This window comes from Molothrus ater, chromosome 3, assembly GCF_012460135.2.
Source record: "Molothrus ater isolate BHLD 08-10-18 breed brown headed cowbird chromosome 3, BPBGC_Mater_1.1, whole genome shotgun sequence".
Classification (NCBI taxonomy): domain Eukaryota; kingdom Metazoa; phylum Chordata; class Aves; order Passeriformes; family Icteridae; genus Molothrus; species Molothrus ater.
The window spans coordinates 96,856,934-96,879,819 of NC_050480.2; the positions used below are offsets into that span (position 1 = coordinate 96,856,934).

Below are 22,886 nucleotides of genomic sequence, written 5' to 3' on the forward strand. Positions count from 1 at the left end.
CTAAAGTGTAAAAGACTCAAATTTTGTTTTGTTTTTTCTGTTTCATTTCAGGTTTTTTGTTGTTTTTTTTTTAAAGAAAACTAGTAGAGTTTGTTTATTTCTTGTGTAAAAGAACTGAAAAATATGCAGGTCTTTTGAATGACTGCAAGAATAACAGAAAAGTTAAGATTTCCCACAGAAAGCAGCTCTCTGTGCTCTTAAAATATCAAAGTGTTTCCAGGACTTGTACTTCCATCTTTTATATCTCTTTCATTTCAGAGGCCGTTGTGTCCTTATAAAGGGCAATTCATATTCCCTGGTGGGAAAAAGTAAGTGTACTTTTTAAGGCAGATGCTTGTGAACAAATACATGACCGTATTTGTAGTCTATTGTAATGCTTTTTCTAATAAAGATTTCTTCTGTCTTCAAATACTGCCTCACTATAAATCTGCTCATAGGGGCCTAGGAAATACCAGGTTGGATGTATATGGATATACCCTGAAAAGGGTATACCTCATTTAGTATTCTCTTACAAGAAGTGTCTTGCCAAGGAATTAAATGTGTTAGAGATTTGAAACTTCTATATACTAAGAAAGCAAGATTTCTAGATTTCAATACAACTCAGCTGACATATGCCAGAATCCTAAGTTTTCTTTAGCACTGAGTTTTGGAATATATAAGAACATACCTACTAAAGACACTTTAAATCTAAGACAAGTCTTATGATGGTTGAAGAAATCCAAAGCAGACAAGTCTTTTCCAAACATCTAACAAGTAATTTATTCTGTGCCGTAAGAAACGAATTAAACTTCTCTCTTGTATAACTGGGGATGTTCTCTTTTATTCCTATATCTGTCTAATCCTTTTTACCAATATCTCGGTCTCAGTGAATTAATTCTTTGCTTTAGTGTGACATGCTTGGTGTATTTAGCCCTAAGACAATCTAGGGGTGACATAGGAAATCATTGCAGGCTTTCCCCTGAGTATATTCTGCTCTAGTCTCCAAGGAATCAATCCTGCAATGAGAAATTGAGAAGAAAAACAAGAAAAAGTGCTGGAGGCTGACTGAAAGATTGCCTTTACCTTAATAGCAGAGAAGAAAGTCCTGCAAAAATACCCTGGATTTCTGAGTATCGTGTGACCCCTTAAGAATCCCTCCAGGTTGATGTAAGCTGCTTTTTAAATGAGAAAACAGTGATCCCTGGAAAGGCTAGGTTTGTTTTGCAGGCCCAGAATGTTTTCTGGAGGTATTTAGGATAGTGTTCACCTTACAACAGAGACTCTGAAAAACATTTATGCACAAGATAGGCTTCATTTCAGTCTTGCTGCAAGCACTGAAATATACAGTTCTTGAGCTGATTTTCTATTTTGAAATAAATGACAATTTAATACTCACATAACTCAATGAACAGAAAGGCTCACCCTGGGGCAATGGTGATGGTTGGTCCAATTTGCCATCCCATGAGTAATTAACCCTTCCCACCCACACTGAGGTTTGTGTCATTCATGCCCACTGGTCCTTCCATCATTCATGGCTCATCCTTATCTGTCATTAAGATGCCATATCTGCATCCTGGGCTGCATCAAACGAGGAGGGACCAGCAGGTTGAGAGGTGAATCTGCCCCTCTACTCCACTCTCATGAGACATCACCAGCAGTGCTATGTCCAGCTCTGGGGCTCTCAGCACAGGATGGACATGGAGCAAGTCCAGAGGAGGGCCACAAAGATGATCAGAAGAATGGAGAACCTCTCTGACTAAAACAGGCTGAGAAGGCTGAAGTTGCTCAGCCTCGGTAAGAGAAGGCTCCACAAAGACTCCACGAGTTGTGCTGGCCTTCCTGTACTTAAAGGGAAGAGCAACTTTCTACACCAGCAGATAATAACAGGACAAGGGGGAATGGCTTTGAACCAGAAGGAGAGAGATTTAGATTTTATGTTAGGAGGAAATAATTTCCTTAGAGGGTACTCCGGCACTGGAACAGGCTCTCTAGAGAATTTGTGGATGCTCATCCTGGGAAGCGTTCAGGGGCCCTAAACAAGCTGGTCTAGTGTAAGGTGTCCCTGCCCATGGTGGGAGGGATGGAACCAGATGATCATTAAGGTTTCTTTCAGCCCAAGCCATTCTATGATTCTATAATGAAAAATAACAGATAAATTTAGCAATTAAATTAGCCTACTGTGCCTACAATATTTTAATTACTTCATGTTCAGAGGAGAGAAATTTCCTTTCATTAAGATATTTATTTATGAAATCATGTAATTCTTTACTACCTGATCATAGAGGTTTGAATGGAATGTATAATATAGATAATATATATTATAGCCTCTCAGATATATATTCAGACTTATTGATATATGTCTATATTTTTAGTGAGATAAATTGGTAAACTTAGTTATTGAGTAAAAATGTGTAGCAATAATGCCTAGGATTAGGAAAAATAGAGAAGTGTTGAATGAAACTATATTATATTATATTATTCTGTGATTCTACAAAAATTAAAGACTTTTAAACATATATCCAGTTCACAAACAACAATAAATTTAGCTAGACCTTTTCACTCTTTGCTTACATAGGGACCTTTTGTTATGAGTTCCAAATCACTCTTAACATCTCTTCCTCTCTGTAATTACCTCCAAGTATCATTCACTATTAGTGCTTTCAGGATTTTCCCTTCCCATTTTATTTGAATTTATTTCTAAGACAGAGTACTACAGTATTTTACAGTATTGTGAATTACATTATCATATGTCCTCCTCATGTTTCTAACAGATATAAAGCCTTCTTTTCTCACAGTCCCCAACACTATTTGCACTTCCTCCTAATATATTGCTAAATTCCAAGTTTCATCAATTACATTATTTTCTTTGTTAAATCACTACAGAAGATATAAGTTCAAATATTATTTTTTGTGTATTTCAGTACACCATTGATATTAATTTATAGTTTTCATATAGACTCAAATCCACTTTTAAATGTGTTAAAACCTAAACCAACATGATAAGTTTTATACAAATATAAGTAATATCCATAACTTCTCATTTAATACTTTAGTTTATGCATTTTACAACTCCCCTCCCTCAAAAGCTGTGTAATGTTTATAGTATTAGAATTAAATAAAAACAGAATGCCATTATAATTAATAACATTTTGTTACTTTTACCAAGTGGTATCCTTTCAGGGTTTTTTAATGGTTTTACTAATCTAGAAATTGGATTCTTAGAACACGGAAGTTAACTAATTTCTTGTTAAATATTAAAAGATGATTTTACTATCCTTTGTTATTTATTTACTTCAATAGTCTGTAAAACACATTCCCTGGAACACAGTATTCCTGCATATTCAGATTTGGCTTCCTCCTTACTTTTAAATTGTTCTAGAATCTTAATCCTTAATTTCTCATTCCTAAAAAAAAGCTTTTTAACTAGATATTTTAAATAAGATTATTATCATCCCTTTCGGTCTTTTTGGCATTTGTTTTTTCCCTATGATGTTGTTAGAAAATCCTTATTATCTTAACCCCTTTGGCTAGCATTAATCTATTTCTCTTTTTATACTGCCTTATCTTTGCCCTACACGATTTAACTTCGAATATTTTTGTCTGGCTGCCTCTTCCCTTTCCCCTTTCCAGAACACTATTCAATAGTGATTGCTTATCTTGTCTTTCAGTGCCAGAAGCTACCAACAGCACAGTACAGCTGTGACATATCACAAGCAAAAGGGAAGGCACACAAACATGCCTCTCTTTGTGAGAATGATGTAAAATACTGTAGAGAAACTATTAATTTATTTTTTTTAATGCAACCTCTTGGCATCACTGAACCTGCCTTGCTAAATACCAAATGGTTTCGAAAATCTATACATTAAGGATAGCCATAATTATTTTTGAAAAATATCGCTAGAATTTTTTATTTGCTGTATTTCAAATTAACTATTTTGGCCATTCTGCCCACTGTCATTGCAGTTTAGGCCATTTTTCTAATAGTTAGAATACTACAACCTGAAGCATGACAAAGAATAATTGAAAAAACTCATGGTCCGTTACAGTGACTGACAGAAATAACAAAATTCACTGACAACATACATACTAGATTTGATTATGGGTCTAGTTATTTGCTTAATCCTGACATATGTACAAACTATTAGGGATCAAAACAACCTCACCATGAACTAAGGAGAAGACTGAAATAAAATATACAACTCAATTAGCTTCACCCTGAGCAAGGGATTTAACTACATGGCCATCAGAACCCTTCAAACCTGAATTTACCTATGAGTCTATTTCAGATAATTTCAAAAGGATTTTTTAATCTGTTAAAAAAATAGGTCAATAAGTAAAATTTTAGCCTTGAGATACCAACCTTAAGATTTCTTCAGTTTATTATCTCATCTGTTAATATCAATACAGTGAACTACTCTCAAACATGAAAGAACCCCAAAATCTTAACATGCATTCATATATTAAAAAATCTCAGCCATAACCTGGAAAACTTGAACTCTTGTCTTCTGTGAGTGCTCAATACCTGAATTCTGTGCACCACATCACACCAGGGGAATTCTAAAATATGACACAATTGTGAATATGGATTCTGAAGAGATTTTCCAGGGATTGCCATCAGTTCTACATGCTCACTTGCAATAAAAAATGTCCAACTAACTGTTCTCACCCAGCTGATGTTGTAAATGATTCAAGCTTCCAACCCAACTTATCAATGTTTTCCAGATGTTACCCAATTTTAAGTTCATATCCATTCAGAGCAGAATCTAAACAAACCAATCAAACAAAACAAACAAAAAGACCCAAAAAGCTCCCCCAAAACCCCAAACCAAATCCCCCCAGAACCCCCTCAAAAAATCAACCCCTCAGCCAAATAAAGAAAAACAGGAAAAAGAAAAAGAAAAGAAAAAGAAAAAGAAAACGAAAAAGAAAAGAGGAAAAAGAAAAAGAAAAGAAAAAGAAAAAGAAAAGAAAAGAAAAAGAAAAAGAAAAAGAAAAAGAAAAAGAAAAAGAAAAAGAAAAAGAAAAAAGGCAAAACCCTCCCCAAAAGTAAAGCTGTTTACAAACATTTTGTTTTTCTAAATGGAGAGATAGAACTGCTGCAAAGAACACCAGCACTTTTTTAATTTATGTTATAAGCACTGAAATGGTTGAGGGTAGCCTCAGATACCACGATCTTCTTGTTCTCATAAACTTCTCAGACATACTAGTGGAGGCATAAATTACCTTTTGGTCACTCCATATCAACAATTTAGGCAAAAATATAGGAAACAGTCTAATGCACATATAAAGGAGTAAGACCAACAATAAATTCAGGGAAAAGTAAATTTTGTTTAATGGCACTGGAAAATATGTTTAAACATTTTAAATGCATATTTCTCAGTGAGTAGGCATTGATTTTTTTACAGGTTACCATGGATCTGTACATTAATGGAACGCATAATTGTTAGAACTATACAACTGAGTTCTTTCTGTGTGGCTGTGCTTAGCATATGACTGATCAGTGGTGTACACAGAAATGAAATTTCTTGGGAAACAGATATGTGCACTCAAAGGTTTACCTGTGTGGACAAAGACATTTATGTATGATATCTGGCCAGAGTTCAAGATTCTTGCTACTAAATCTTCACCTAGGAGAACTAAGATTACTTTATGTGTGGCAATGTGTCAGAGACAGAGTGACTAAAAAAAGGGAGGGGTAATTTAGAGCATTTTCTTGAATAAAAAACAAGCAGCTATTCAGTAATAAAAATGAAGATTAACTGAATAAAGACAGCTCCAAGCACAAGAGGGCTCCTAGCACCACTGCCAGTCAAAAGCACAGAGATGTAACATTGCCCTGAAAAGGTCATGGGTCCATCTGTTTCTTTGGCAGAGGTGACAACCAGCCCACATGGATTACTCTCTCCTAACAGCATTTAACATTCCATAATCCTCAAACCAAACAGAGTCAATCCCATAAAAATACAGGGGACAATCTAAAGAATTTCTATTGTGGTTATTGCCTACAATGGGCTTGAAGGATCACAGATATTATTCTATAGGAAAAAAAGCACTGGTTTTAATGGTCTCTCATCACCTAGGCCCTCCAAATGAAATTGTAAATGATGTCTCTATGGAGACAATTATTTCAATTTCTCTGAACTTGTAGTGAGTTTTCTTATAAATAATTTAAAATAGAAAATGTACAACATATATTGAACTATTTGTTTTAATCATATAATTTGTTGCCCATTTTTACTCACAAATGAAAGTATTTCCATGTTGTTTATAATTCATGTGATTCCAGAGACTTATGTCCTTTAGATTAAGGTATTGTCAGATTTGAGTAGACTACAGTGCATTTACCCATGACAGATTTATTAAAAATGAAGTGATTACTTGTGATAGTGAAACAACTGCAGCAAGAAAAATAAAACCTTGATTAAATAACACCTGCACCTTTGGCTTACGCTAACAAGTATCTCGCTTGAAACTGTACTTCTATATCAACACAGAAATTAACGATTGCTATAAGAAACCTAGAAGTTTCATTGTGAATTTCAATTTTAAGAGAGTGTGTGGCTCGTCCTAGCAGTTCTTGTGCTTAAGCTAAAAACACCCAAAACCAAAGAACATGAGACTCTATGACTAACCTTCTTCCCTTCAATCCTACTGACATCAGAAGACATTAAATACTAACACGAGCAAGGCTTGACAAGCAACATCATTAAAATCTCCAAGGTTACTGCAAATGGAATAACTAACAATATTTGCACATGGTCTAGATACCTGCTAAAAGAGAGCTGAGCAGAATTGAAAGCTGTATTTCAAGGAAGTGTTGCAGATGATCTGAAAGTAGCTCCTGAAGAGCCTATGTGGGAACATTTCTGTTCCCAGTGGCCTAAATGAAGGCTTTCAGGACTGCACACTAAACTCTGTTCCCTCTGTGAGCTTGGCTGGGGACCTAGGTGAACACATGAGTCTGCAGTGTGACAGAAAAAGGTACATGACCTGCTGTAGACCAAACCTCCACATGCTCTTGGGCAAAGCTATATATCTGAGAGAATATTGAGCTGATCCCAAAGACTTTTTCTTTCTTAGAAAAATACACAGCCATAGAAAAAGATGGAATACACCCTTCACATATAAACATGCTACTTAAAGGAAGTAACTCTTATCAAGGAAGAGTTGCATGTTTGTGGTTGTACTTAGCCTGAGAAAACTTAAGCCCTTGGTTTTTCTGGGATACTGCTCTCACTAGTAGGAAAAGGGCTCATATTAAGTGTCAGTAGCTTCTGGAATTCCTATGAAACTACAGCCCTTTCACTAGTAGGAAAAGGGCTCATATTAAGTGTCAGTAGCTTCTGGAATTCCTATGAAACTACAGCACTGCAAGACATAAGAAAGCAAGATTTATGGGGTCAGCAGAAGCAACTCAAAGGAAACACACTATGTGCTGGAGGTTAAAGTGATTCCTGACCGAGGCAACACTAGGCTAGGGGACACATGGACATTTAATTCACATCCCTGCTTAGCCCACTGCAATTTGGTTGCCTGACTACACTCTACCATTAGAGCAGTAAGAGGCCTTGCAGAAATGAATGAGACGTGGGCTGGAAGGCATATCCTACCTTTTGTGACTGAAACCTTTTTTGTGCATAAAACCAATGGAGAAAACCAGTGGAAGCAGATGGCACAGGGCAATGGGAAAAAAGAAACAAATTTGCTGAGAACACAGAGGAATGATGGGCAAACTAGAGCTGGGAATACTGGACTCTTCAGTGACTTCAACTGGTTGTGTGGCTGGAGTGATGAGGAAAAAGCATCGGGATTGAATACAGGGACTTTATTACCTTGTTCAAGCCTGTGCACTTCTCAGGCTAGCTGAAATAAGACAGGTTTTTGTTTTGTTTTCAGGGTTCATTCATTTGTAATTCCTATGAAGCTTCTGTGTTTGTTTACTTCACCTGTTTTATGCCCCAGATGTGATAAACTGTAAGCTTAGAGCACTAATAAGACTGGTGTTCTGTGAAAGTGCAAGCTTCTGGGAAATCTGAGGGTTTAGCCGAAAGAGTAATGTAAAGAGCTAAAAACCTAGACACAAGAAAAAGCACAGGGTGACCAAAGGGGAAAAAAATCAAAACCCATGCTTAGAGCGAGTATAATTTCAAGGGAAGTTCAAGTATGTATAAACCTCATGTTAGGAGCTGCAAACCAAGAAGCATGCTCACTATTTAGCTCCATCGGGGCACTGTGACAATTTCTAACAGAGAACTACAAGTTACAAATACCAAATATGCTGAAACGGACTTTGTGGCCTGAGGGTCTGTCTTATGAGAGGAACAGTGTGTGATCATCCTTCAAGTTAGCATGCACATAATGTATTCTCTGATCAACACAGCACTTTGTGTCTTCGCCAGCACATCACTGCTACCATGAGCAATGTGTGTCTGCCAAAGGAACAAAGAAGAATACCGGGAGTCTTTTTAACTGCATGCCAAAAGGATCCCTGTCCTGAAATGGCAGAATTCCCGACTGTATCACAATACCAGCCACAATCTTGGTGTCATATCGCAAAAGTGTCTTTCAATAGAAGAGATTTCGCATCTCCAGTATTTTTTCATAAAGAAATCTCAAGTCTACCCTCGGTCTATTCACCATTGTTTAATTTATTTATGCATTTCAAACAAAAAATACCTTCTAAATTTTTATCTTTTAAGTCAACTTGAAATCTGATTTCCTCGGTGTAAATATCTGCATAGACCTCAGAACACAACACTGATTCTCCCTAATTTGCCAAAAAAGATCACCTTTCATTATTTGCCTTTAAAATGCACAAAGACTGTAAGCAGTCATGACACATAAGCTCAGGACTTGAAATGATAACTGAGCTGTGATGAAAGACTGGACAAGACTTCTAAATCCTTGGTTGGTCTCAGACAAGTAACAAAGACCTATGTTAGCAGAGCTATGCAATTCACAACATTATGTTCTGCTAGCAAAATAACTTCAATTTTTTGAGATCAGTCCTAGCCAGAATAATAGCAACCAGATCATCAAAAATATCCACATTTATTTTAATGTAAAGTTATTTTCTATGATTTTCTATACCCATCTGTTTGAAATGAAATACTGGGGCTGAAGTATACATGCAACACAAACTTTAGATATGTAAAAAATTATTTGAAATTATGCCACAGCATTACTTTAAGATACTCAGTTAGGATTTTCAAAAATGGCAGTTAGTAATCTCTGAAACCTAATAATTGCTATATAGTGTTTCTGCAGATAGCCAAAACATCTTGCATGCTTGTTTTGGAGTTCTCACCTCATGACATCTGAGTAAATTACAAATTCTGTTGTTAAGATGATCTTTCTGTTATATTTTTTTGATAAATTCTCCTATGTATCCTAACATCCTTTACCAGCATATATTCTTCCACAGTTCATATTGAAATAAATATCATGTTCCAATACTTCATAATTGAATGTCCTCTTCTTGGGATGAACTGCCTGACAGTAGCTGTCATTTCAAATGACTGTCAACTTTGTGTTCAGATGTATTCTAGAGATAAATACAACCCCAAATTTACACAAAAACAAGATGTAAAAAGCATCTATTTCTACAGCAGTTATAAGTCATAGCCAAATATCAGCCAACTGCTCCTAAAGAAATGCTTGTTTTTTGTCCAGATGTGTCTGGTGTGATACCATTTGTCAAATACAAATCAATAATGTGACACTACTTCCCTCTTTTCATCTAGCAAACAAATGATGCAAGTTTAAGAATGCTAAAATTTTGCAGCAAATTCCAATGCAGTTTCTGAACACATTAAATAGAAAAGGGAAAAAAAAATACAATGATGATAACCACTGCCATTCTTCATTATTCTAAATCTATTTTAGTTTAGCCGTGTATGGCAATACATACAGCACTGCAATTGCCATTTAAAGGCCTCAGGACATGTCAAGTATTGTCTGAACTTGTTTTGTCCTTCTTGGAGCTTTGTTCAGCTTGTTTAATGACCAGACAGCTATTGCGATTTGTTTAATTTTTGCTCATCTTAGTAGAGCCGTATTATTTTCACAGAGGGTAGCAGCAAACAGTTGTTCTGTATTTTACCCCAGCGAAACAGTGCAGCGCAGAGGAGCACAGCGCAGGCAAAGAGCATGCTTTGGGAGCAGAGGTGTCCAAGCAGGAGACAGTGGGTGCAGTTCAGGTCTGGAAGGGTCAGTAAAAGGCAAAAGATGGCTTTGGGCATCCCAGAGCTAATGAATAATAATATACTGATGATCATCTAAAGCTGTGCAAATCTGGGAACTACACAAAACTGAGTTCCAGGGTAACAAAAGCAAAGAATATTTATTGAACTCATGTAAGGCAGTCTATATATAGTAAATTAATTGCTATTATTGATATTTATTGATATTGATTTCATTTGATTGCAATTTATTATTGTTGATGGGATTAATTTCTAATAATATTTAGAGAAAATATTTTTAATAATAAAATAATGGCTTCCTGTTCTAATATTGATTAGACATATTTCAGGAATCCACATCTCCAATTGAGAGCATTTACCAGCAAACCTTCTTTTAATTAAATACCATTTACATGAGTAATGATGTTGATTCAATGAGTTTATTTATATACAAGTGAACACAAAAGCAGGAATTTAGTAATGTCTGCAAAATATTTAGATGCTACATCCTGGCATGCTTGGATACCCTGTGATGTCTTATTTATTCCAGAAATTCAGTTATTGTAAAGCTACTGTACATATAATGTTACCAGACTAAAACCTACATTTTGCAAGAATTCAGATTTCACATGGACAAAATCCATTATCCAAAAGCTTAAAAACATGAAATAGTAGATAAATGTCAAAGCCCTTCATTCTCTTCATCTGTTTCATCTGACAAGCAACCAATAAACTCACACATTCATTTCAACCACCAGAAAATACTCAGGGAAAACATGGATTTGATTTTCATCAAACTATGAGGGGAAAAAAAAAGACTTTCAGGTTTAGCAGTAATGGCATCATCTATATACACTAAGTAACAGTGCGACGCTGATTGCCAAGCAAAACTTTGACGTATCTCATAATATTACCAGAAGGCAAGGCAGTACTAATATAACAACACCATGGTAAAGGAACATCAAAAAGCATTTACAAAAGAAATCAAGTAAGTTTATATGCCTCATCAAGACCCAAACTGAAACTGAGGACCTCCAAAATGTTCATCCCAGGGCAGTGCACACCTGCTGGTGTTCAAGAGCCTCGAGGCAACCTGAGCAAGATGCACACAAGGGTGTATGAACCTTCAACTGAGACCTGAATGTCCTGTGAACAACTGCAGCACTTGGAGCAATCTGGCTCTGCTTCTCAGAAGGTTCTGTCTGGTCAAGAAATAGGAATATTGTTGATTTTTCCCAATTATGAAGCTGTTCCAACTTTCATGAAAATATTAAAGATTCAGTGAATAGATAATTGAAAATTCATTTACTAGACAGGAAAACACTGGTTCCAGAGCAGATTCCAATTATTTTTAGGTCTCCCAGGACAATGATCACCAAACTTTTGTGAGTATAATTCTGCTTCAAGAGGTATAACCAGTATCTATTGCATTTATAAACCTAAATAACAGCATAATCCACTGAAGCCCTATGGCCCCATACATAAGTCTCACAACCTTATCAGTTGCTGGGATTGGCTAATATCCCAGCCTTGGCACATCCCTCCCTTCCAAGGAGAGTGAAACTTTATGATATGCTCTGTATTATTAGTGAATTCCTAGACAATTGATGCAGACAGAACAGCTGGACAAGGTTGTGTACTCACATTACACCTGCAGTGCTGAACGTTTTCCCTCTTCTCCTTTGTCAGTGTGACGCACATCTATCAACCTTCAAACACACCAGTACGGAGCATCTGTATGTTTGCCAGTTACTGCAGATATTGGCCAATGCCACAGAACAAACAAAACACTTCCAAGGATAAAAACACAACTTGTTACGGTTCAAGCTGAAGTGCCCAGCTCTGCAGACAATTAAAATCTTCCATGTGTACAGTACAGAAGGGAATGAAAAGAATAGGATAGAGAAGTAAACACTATTACAAAAAAAAAAAAAAAAAAAAAAAAAAAAAGTGAACCATTTAGGACTCAAAGAAATATTTCACATGAAATGCTCAGACTTCAGATTTTCCAAAAGCCTTTCTGGAAAAAGTAGTCTTGCACGAAGCAATATTGTTTCTCATAATCAGTGAACAGCATGAATTAGATTCTCTGATTTTCTAATCTGTAATTTAAACCCCTTCTAACTGCACTATTGGAATGAGCTGCAAAGGCGTTGCTGACTTATCCCCAAGCACTCCGTGCACACTTTCATAGCAATCTGCGCCATTCTTTAATCGTCAGTAGGAAGCCCTGGATAAACATGTATCTTGGACTCTATTTTGAAGGATCTGCCAGTAATACTGTAATCAAACATGGTGCAACTGCCTAGAAACACAGTATTATGGAATTGGCTGCCAACCTGTACAAAAGAGCAGGCAAGGGTAACATGTATCAACCACTCTTTGATAGACTTTTTTACTTAAGCAAATTGAAACTGTGCTGAACCAGCATCACTGCTTCTCCCCATCTCTTTTTTGTGCCACTTTTAGGTTCCAGTGGAAGCTTAGCTGGGCCATTATAGCACACTTGCCCAACATCAAGATCATACATCTAAAAAACATAAGGTGAATAATTTTCTACTTGGCTGGTATACTGACATAGCTCGACAAGGGAAAGCAGTAAAGCCACGATAGGGCCTCAGATTCTCACAAGCAACCTGTTATAGCATATCTCAGAGAGTGACAACAGTTAACAAATTCCTATTTAACATAAGGAATGTAGGTGTATCCCTACATAATAATTATCATCATAATAATTATGTAGGTCTATCCCCACATAACTGACGAATGAGCTAGCAGTACATGAAGAACAACAGGTACCAGTCAGCTCCCAAAATGTTTCACATCTCCCAAAGAATTAAAGAGAGCAATTTAGCAAAAATTGCCCAAAAGTGGGTGACATGTTCACCCCATTGTCACCAATTTTCTACTGAGCTACCAGAAAATGGATGCTGTTCAAATTTTATATTTTTGTTGTGGTTTCTGCCATTTCTAGGAAATATAAATAAAATCTGGACTTCGTTACTGAAAATAGCTTGCTTCCAAATTTCAGCTGCACACATTTTCAACACCATCAAAGAAATACTAATTTGAGTGCATTATATGCCTTTTTTTCCCCCTCCAGATAATGAAAAAGAAACTGAAATAAAGCAGACACAGACTAACCAGCTACAACTGAAAGAAATGCAGCAAGAAGCTACATAAGTGAGCTTTCTTGAAAGTACATCTGCTTTGCTCCACCAAATGTCAAGGATGGTTTCAAAAGTAAAACTACAGGGAATTATAAGAAAGAATTTATAAATTAAAATTATGAAATAATTTGCTTTTGCTAGTAGAAATACGTTATTACTGTTTCACACCTTTTTTGTTGGGTCTAATCTAATCTGTGTTTAGACCAAATTATATTGGTGGAATGGTGAATTTGTCTTGAGTAAGGACAATAACTTGGCCTTTGCAGAGCAAAGTAACAACATAGATCTTGTACCCTGTTATTATTGATCGTCTATATTAATTCTGATGGTGGCTAGTCCATCAGAAAATTGTGTCAGTAATTTGACAAAAACTTTATGTATAACTTCTCTAAAAGATTAACAAAACTGAGAAAGACTTTAAAAAATTTGACTGTCTTCCTCTTGAGATTAAACTAACATCAGAAAGGCTGAAAGTCTGAAATATTCATAAATCAGTGATGCATAATTTGTAAATTTGTATTTTATATAATGTACAACTTTCTCTGTCCTAAAGAGCATTTTATATTTCTTGTTAACAGTGAATGCAAATAATGCTCAATGGAATTCTGCAGTGACCTTTGTTTTATTATAATGACTGCATATTTATAAATGAACAACTAAACTCCAATTTGAGAGCTACAACAACTTTGAGTTGGAATCCTTTGATAAAAACACAACTGAATAAACTTCATAAATTTAACTCCCTAAGAAGAGAAAAAGAAAGTCTCCTCTGAAAATTCCTCTGTGTATACCCACAGACAAAGCAGATTTTTCCATGCTTTTGCAAGCAGAAAACTAAACAAAACAGCAATATGGACAGATTTGAACAGAAGAGGAGAACTTGCTTTAAAAACAGCACAGGAGAACAGACTGAATGTAAAATATCATATAATCACTGTATTATATAAATGCATAAAATAGAAATACGCAGGTGTTAACCACCACATAATAATAAAACAATGCAGTACCTGTGTTATGTCATAATATAATTCCATGTAATGTCACTAAGTCTTAGCGACTGAAATCCTACCAAGTAAGCAGAATCTACATCAACTTCTGCTAATGGCTGTTCTATACTGGAACACTTCCACATTTGTCAAAAGCACACGAAAATCAGAGGGCGAGGTCCAAAATACAGTACACACATTGTGGACCTTTCCCACCCAGACAAAGGGTAATTGGAAGCATTTGAAGACAAAAGGCACAGCTTACTGGTACCAGAAAGGCCAACAAAGAAGGCATGACTGCTGTGAAATACCTCATGGTACAGGACTCAGAATTATCAAGCACTTGTTCAGTGGAGGCAGCAGCAAGACAGTTTAAATTCTGTTCCTAATACTTGCTTTGACTTCATTCTGAACATTTAATTTGTTTCTATACCTTGCCCATTCTTTATCATTGGTTTCTGTTTATATCCTGCATTTCTTAGACTGGAAGATTGTAGCAGCATTTATACCCAGTTGAGAGCAGGTCTAACAATGTTTGAGTGCAATAATGTACACAAACAGAAGTTTAATTCAAGCAAAAATGACAGGCTGAGAAACTAAAATCCTGGTTTGGGTCATAACATCCTATTCAACTGAAGCCATGAATTTTTTAAACAAGCAGTGAGTTGATGAAAAACTGCTATTCAAATCCTATACAAGACACCTGTGATCCCTCCTAAGGCAAACATTAGACTGAAGCTGGCTGATTTTTCCCAAAAAATAACATGCCATCTCATTAGTGTGTGAGAAGTGCTGAACAAAATACTGACAGAATCTGTGATACCAAAGAAATTACCACCTAGAGTGAGAGAGTACATTTATTAATGAAGTATTCAACTAACTGGAAGCAAAGCCATTTATATAGGCTTTCTTGTATTATAAAGGAAATGGTCTGGGTATTTTCCTTTTTCAAAGCATCAGACTATTCACGTATGGATTGATCCAAATCCCACTGAATTCCATACACATACATGAAGTGCTGATTACTCTTGCACACAAACTTCTAAACTTTATGCCAAAACAAAAATCTTCACAGTTTACTGAAGTAAATCAGGTAGAAATAATCAATACAGCACAAACTACAATACAGTCATTAGTGATAATCACATGTGATAATTTAAAACAAAGCTAAGGCTTATTAAAGGAGGTGCTGATCATAACTGCTTTTTCTACAGTGCGCTGCATCAAAAAGAATTTGAAATAGAACTCACATGACTGTGATAAAGCACCCTATTATGAGTGGTTCAGAATGGCTCAAATATGTACTAAAAGTATAAAGTTTTAGGGTGATCATTTTCTTCTAGCAAAGTCAAAACAGGGCATATTATGTAGCACATGGGAATCCATAGGAGATTTAAAAATATTTCCTTCCATGGGGAACCATACTCACAAACATGATCTCTTTAACTGATTCTGTTAATGTCGAGTGATATTTTTGGCCATGAGCATTTTAGCAGGAACAAAATTTACGTAAAAAAATTACTTAAAGTGAAATTACTTTTCTTTATAGTCTAGATTTTCACTGAGATCAAACAGTCCATTACAGTGTAATAACAAAACTGCTTAAAACTGCTCATAACCTACATGGTAACCACATATTTCAGTATATCAGTTTGAAGTTTTTAAAAAATATTTTGTAAAACATAATGAAAAATATTCCTAACACAAAATTCACAAGTGTGTTTTTCCCATCCTCCTTTGTCCCCTTGAACTCATGAATAAAAGGGTCACTGCAGGCAGAAGGATTTAAAAATTATTAAGCCTCTTTCAAGTATGTTTCTGTACTCATTCAATATTTTGGACAACTGTTCTATTTATTTTTGATTTTCTAAATTTTACTTTAGTCTCAAATAGTTGTTGCACACTAAATATTAAATATTCCTGTCAAAGTATATGGTTGTTAGATTCCATTTTGTAATTTTTGATATTGCTAGACAAATCCTTCACTGATTTAACAGTTTTAATCCTGTGATGGAGCCATGATATGACATGTTATTACTGACTATGACTTCCTGACTAGGGATGTCCAGCCTACTCATCGAGCTAGTAACCTCTGGGTATGTGATGAATATTATGAATTCATCTCCAATGTGTGCAACAGGAAATGGGCATTCATGGAATGGCATATAAATAAATGCATACATGTCATGAAGGTTCTATAAAACTGTCTGCATCCTACATCTTACTATTATTCAACAGTGTGACATAAACTGTTATTTTAAAGACACATCTATTACACTAAATCCTCTGTTAAGATCTTTGTGTTGTCAGATTTGAAATCAGGGCAAAAAAAAAATCAGTTGCTGAATACTGAGATGCTGGTACACAGTGAGCTCTTAGAATTTCTGACAAAGTAGACCAAAGCTGCATTTCTAGCATAATAAAATATCCCTACTACAATTATTTTAGACCATCTGAACACAAAATACAAGATTAAGCCTGGAGCTCCAAATGCTGAAATTTAATAAATGTGAACATCCTTTATCTTTCCCTCTTGGATGTAAGTAACAGGAGGAACCCTGTCAGATCTGGCAATAAACACAACAGGAAACTCTCTATAGTTTCTGTCTAAGTAACTATTACAAAACTCCACAATAATATTATGGCCACAATAAGAAAAAAGATATTTGGATTCCCTCTTGGATTGACTACAAAGTCTTTACATGTCTACTAGACTTGGAACTGAGCCCTGTCTTATTGACAGAAACTTCATGACATACTTCAGTCACAGCACTGAAGATCAAGAGGACAAATTCCCCACAGCCCTTAAATTTAGGATCCTGCCAAAGTATTCACTGAGATCTATTTGCCAGTGCTTTGATCCAGGGTAAGCATCTCAAATGTAAGGCCACAGAAAAGGATCTAGATACAAGGAAACTGGGTCTAAGTAAAATGGTAGTGATTTTCAGTATTGCCCTAATCAATGACACCAAAGATGATCTTCCTACAGAAGAAATGCTGAATAAACCACATATTTGAAAACTATTTTATGAACAAGCAATAGTTAGAGCTTCTACTTTTTTGACCTAGATCCTTTCATTGTTCAACACTTCAGAACATTTAGAAACACAATGATCCATTGTATACTTGTCACTTCTTTTGTAAAAGGCAACACTTCTTAAAAAGGAAAAATACCGACTTTCATGCATTTTCCTAAGCCTGTTATCATATTCAAAATTGTAGAAGTCTTCAGAGGTTCAAAATAGAAACAATTGGCTTTAATCAAATGCTCTCTATTTACATAAGGGTTCTAAAATGTAACTGAAAATAGTTTTGGGGAAAGATTTTACACTTCATACAGTCAAGATTGATGAAAGTAATTCTGATGGATGGGAAGGTTTGCATAATACTTGGAAAGCTGTCAGGTCTTTGCAATTCCTTTCCAAAAGTCACTTCTAGGCAATGTCAGTACCAAACCTCAAAATAATGCACAAATTCATAAAACACAAACCAAATTTACATCACTCTTCAATAGTAAACTCCATTTCCCTTAAAACTCAACTTACACTAGCAAAACTCTACTTTCAGTTGCCACTATGAACCGTAACAACCATTTCTTAGTTATTGGTCTACCTCATTTATGCCACCTGTGCCAATCTAACTTGAACTACATTGTCTGTGAAAACAAAATTTGTATTTCTTGCCTTAATGGTCGCTGACAGAAGTGATGAACTGCATTGCATTTGTAGCAAGAACATTCTACGTTTTGATTCCTCAATAAGGCCTTGATCTGAACCACAAACCAGCTTTTTACAAACAGATACACCTGACTGATGTGCTTAATGAATGCAACTGTATCTACAGAAGACAAAGTCTAAACATACCTCCCTTGCAGATTTTTAGCCTTCTGGGAAAGGGAAAAAATGTTTTAGACACTGAGTGGAAAACAAAAAGCTTACTGCTAGCTGAGAAGTACTCTGAGACTTAATTTGCAAACTGATTATAACTTTGAGTAAAAATCTGATGAAAATTTTCGAAGTGCATTTATGGAAGTAATTCTAATAATGTGAAAATTTTCCTCAGTACAAAACTGACCTCACTAAATAAAGTGAAAAAAAAGCAAATCAAACCTTCCACCTACCAAATGAAATTTCTACCCCCCATTTCTCAAGCTCATATGCAGGAGAACCCAAGAGTAGGGACAAGAATCAAAATATGTCTGGAATTGGAATCAGAATATGCTGGAAACACGTTTCAAAATTTAAGGGAAGGAAAAAAACCAAAGAAAAGCTTGCCCTAAGCTTTCTCTGTCCTTTCAATTAAGTATGTTTCTGAAACAGACGCTTTAGCCTGGATTCACCTATCCCCTTGGAATCTAGTGTATTTTGGGGAACGATGCGAGAGCCCAACGTGCTCGCGCTGCCTCGGTCCCCGCCCCACGAGGGACCGGTGCCGGAGGACGGGAACCGGAGGCAGGGAGGAAGGATGGACGCGCCTCCCGCGGAGCCGGGGGATGTGGGGGGATGCGAGCGATGCGCGCCCGCCCCTCCGCGGACCCGCGCACCGCGGCCGCGCTCGCTGCGCGCGTTCCGCTCCGCGCTGTCCGTGTTCTCCGCCTGGGGCCGCGGCTCCCCCGCGCTTCCCATGACTCACACGGCGGAGCCCGGGGGCGGAAGCGGCGCCTCCCCCCGCGGACGGGCGGTGCGAGCGCCCCGCACCCGCGCAGCGCCCCCGGGCTCCGCTGCTGCAGCCGGGGCACTGCTCAGCTCTGAACGATGCGAACCACCACCATCCCTGCCACCGAACGAGCTTCTCTAGGGGATTTCTGCGGCAGCCGGGCCTCCCCCGTCCGTCAGAACCGCTCTGGTCCCGGGCTGGCGGCGGAGCGCGGAGCCACAGGACGCTCAAAGCGTCCCGCTCGCCAGCCTTCCCCTCCCCCGGCCCTGCCCTTGGCCGCTGGCACCGCGGCAGCTGGAGCAAGTTCAGCTTTTCTTCTCCCACAGCACTGGGGCTTGGCTGCCCTTAAAGAAAATCCTCTCCTAACAACGTGTCAATGTTACATTCCTCCACAAAGCAACTTCTATTAGGGGGGCTGGGAGCTTGGCACTGCCTCGCCACAGACTGAGAGCTTTGTGGCTATGCAAAAAACAAGGAGAGAGGGAACATTTCCTGCATTAAAATGCAATACCCCAGGCTCGATGATTTATCCTCACCCTCCCCCTACTCCCGCATGGCAGCTCTGAAGGACCCCCTCGCCAAGAGCCTGCATCCATTGCCCCCATCTACGTTCAACCCACGCTTTCCCTGCCTCACAACCCTTCAAAGTCCTTCTAAAAATCACCCTCCCGCCCCAGCCTCTCCAGAATGTCAGGCTAAAACAGGAGTACGTAGCAGAGGGACTAGGTGGAAGGCTGCCGTGCTAACTGCTAGATCCCTGACTTCCCACCCTTCCGCAACAGCCCCCTCCCCTTTTTCCAGCAGGGACATGAAGCAGCTGCTGGGACTGGAGCAGCTGCTGGGAATGACACATCAACCCCCTCCTCGCTAATACTGCAATGAGATTCTGAGCCTCCATCTCTGGGAGAAGGAACTGCCTGGGGAATGGGTGCAGGAGCAGCCACTGGCCCCTTCCCAAAGCTCCCAGGAGGTTAAACCAGCATGTCCTGCCTGCACAGTGCCTCACCTCTCCAGGCATCTCAGGCAGAGGTTTCACACTCAGAAACTGCATTTGCTCTTGGTTTATTTGTAGGTTGCTGAGGTCTGGCCCAGGGACCAGGTGTCCTGAACATGGTAAATCTCTTGGTCTTTTGGTCAGGTTGCCTGCATGCCTTTGGAAATATTTTCCTTGCAAAGTCAAGGGATCATATCAAGAAGGCCAAGGTTTTTCAGCTGGGTGGTTGCTGTAAAGAGATGGTGAGGGGGAAAGTGATTTCTGGCTCACCACCTGTGGGCATTACTGTAAGTGAGGCCTTAGAACAGATGGATCCTACTTGTGAGGAGTTTCAACGGTGCTCAGCAGAACTATAAGCTGTAGGTTAGGCCAGTTTAGAAATGAAAATTCAGCCTTCCCTGCCTTTAAGGGAATGTGCATCTTCTCCAGCCCTTTTGCCTCATCTAGAGGAAAGCCAGAGTGGAGAGCAACTGAAACGAACGTGAGTATTAAGGAGAGCTGGCAGCAGGACTTACACACTGGCATGGCATTCAGCCCCCCCCTCCAAGAATCCCCTACCTTCTTTTGGCGGCCGCTTGGCTTCCCTGGTGAGATTGCAGACCTGGGTGGTTTGCAGCTCCTGGGTCAGGCAGCCTTCTGTCTGCTCGTTGAGGGGCAGCACCACGTTATTGAGCAACACCAGGGACTGGTCGTCTATTCCCCACTCTCCCAAATGCTGAGGGCAGGTGCATTTTGTATACATGATCCCACAGGACTCGGTTCTCCCATTTTCAGATTTCAAGCAGCTCTCCAACCAAGTGCATAACACATGGCACCCAAACTGGCTCGGGCTCACCTTGTTCAACACCAAAAATTCAAAGAAGGATTTGTGGTCTTCTTCTTTTTTGTGTAATCCTGGGAAGTTGATAGGATAGACACGACGTATCTGAATAAAATTCTTATCATACTGCAGAAATACAAAAGCATTCTTGGAGTTGCAGAGCTGCATTATAGAATGGTTATTTTTTAAAAGATCCTTTATTTTTTCATGAGAAAAATGATCAAACTGATAAGCCAAGAGGGAAAAGTTGGAGCAGCTGAAGTCCTTTTTGGAAAATTTCAGGTAAATACTATATTTGGTTGGATCTGGATTTTCCAGCGTCCAAGTGCAGTTTGTGAAGTTTTTAGGAAACATTTCACTTACAGAATACGATCCATAAATGACCCCCTTCACCAACGTGGAACACCAGAAGTCTTGGGCAGCATTAAATCCAAACATAACCAGTAGATAGGTGGAAAATATATAAATCAGCAAATTACGAACAGCCTTCATCCTATGTCATTTGGCCTGCAGGAGATGAAACGAAATAAAAATGCAAGTAGAATTATTCACGCATAGAAAACCAAACTCCTTCCAATATTCGAGCCAGCTGTTTTCAAGCTTGCAGTTAGAGCCCCTTTCAGAAAGAAGGGCAGGTAATTTTTATTTTATAACGCAAGGGCCGGGGTTGCTGCTGTGTGCACAGCGCCATCACGTGGCCATCGCCGCAGACACGGCTTCCACAGACAAATTAAAACTCAACATCTATTAGATTATTAATAGGAATGTCCTCTCCTCTCTAGGATTTAGTCATCATGGCGTGGACTAGAACTGCTCAACTTAAGTAAAAACCTAGATGCCTTACCTAGCAGACCAAGAGAAGAGAAGTTTATTTATTTATTTATCCAAAAAGTAAATAATTAATCGGCTATAGTTATGTACTTGCATATACGATATCCACATGCAGAATTTCACCAGAATAGGACAAGAAAGCCGGTAGAATTTGTTATATATTATTTTTCTCTTAAGTCTGAGAAGTAACTGAATTATTACAGCAATCATTTAAAAATGCTCAAATTACTATTTGTTACAGATAGAACATTATCTCCCATATGCCTACATGTCTTCACTGTGGCTGCCAGGTCTCTAAAAAGGCAGCAAATACTGAGATTAATGCATTAATAAAATTTTGACAGTATTGAAGAAGAAACAAAGACAGATGGATATAACTACTGCTCCTCTGACACGATCACTAAATGCCAGCTTTTTAAGATAACAATTTCAATGTTCTTCAGCCTCTAAGGATATATAAAATGGATCACAGTATTAGTATTACAATCAGTAGCTCTATGTAACTGGCCATGCTACAGCAGGATCTCTGCACCTATTGGACTGCACTTGCCCTTTGATTACGAATTACTTGTACTGTCTGATTAGCTCCTGTGTTTTGCAGCCCTGCGCTTGAACAAGGAAAAAAAATTACATTTTCTCTGCTAGTATCTCCAAATAAAGCTGTTTTACTGCACCTGCCAACCCTCTGAGTCTCCACAAGCTCTGTTTCTTTTAACAGTGGCCTAGGTTCACACAGTGAACCTGAGTTACATTTATCTCCGTAATGATAACCAAAAATTTCAGGTTGAAGGTTTTCAGCATTAACCTTTGAAAAGTTGCTTATCTCTTACAAATGAGTAGCTTTTCACTCTCTGCTCTTAAATGCAAGCAGAAAGAAGTGATACCGACCTAATTTCAAAACTCTCTAGATTGCAGTCTCTTCCACTGTTGCTGTGTGAGCAGAGGCACACATACACACAGGCACCGTTACTGAGTTTTGATGTGTGTCTTTGCCCAGCTTTTCATCTCCTCACCAAACAGCAAGGCATCTTCTGTTTCCCATTGCGTAACACACAGCAAGTCACCGGATTAAGCTCCCTTGAAGAGATTTTCCTATCTCCTAGATTATATTGCAAACTCTGAATCCTGAAATGGGCAAAAAGCAGTACCAACTCTAACCCTCTTTATAGCAGAGGTTTAAAAAAAAAAAAAGAAAAAGAAAAAGAAGGAGGGCTGCTGCTGTGCCACATGGTCAGATTTTCTCCTTTCTGAGCATCCATCTCAGTGAAT

General features: G+C 38.1%; 1 protein-coding gene across 6 annotated transcripts in view; it reads right to left on the reverse strand.

Annotated features, from left to right (window-relative positions):
* ADGRB3 (adhesion G protein-coupled receptor B3) overlaps positions 1 to 22,886 on the reverse strand; it is a 446,791-nt gene that overhangs the window by 422,246 nt on the left and 1,659 nt on the right. For all 6 annotated transcript variants that reach the window (XM_036381331.2, XM_054514463.1, XM_036381328.2 and 3 more), the window contains exon 2: positions 20,525 to 21,293. In XM_036381331.2, coding sequence (XP_036237224.1) covers positions 20,525 to 21,278 — 754 coding nt within the window. In that variant the 5' untranslated portion in view covers positions 21,279 to 21,293. The remainder of the gene's footprint in view (positions 1 to 20,524; positions 21,294 to 22,886) is intronic.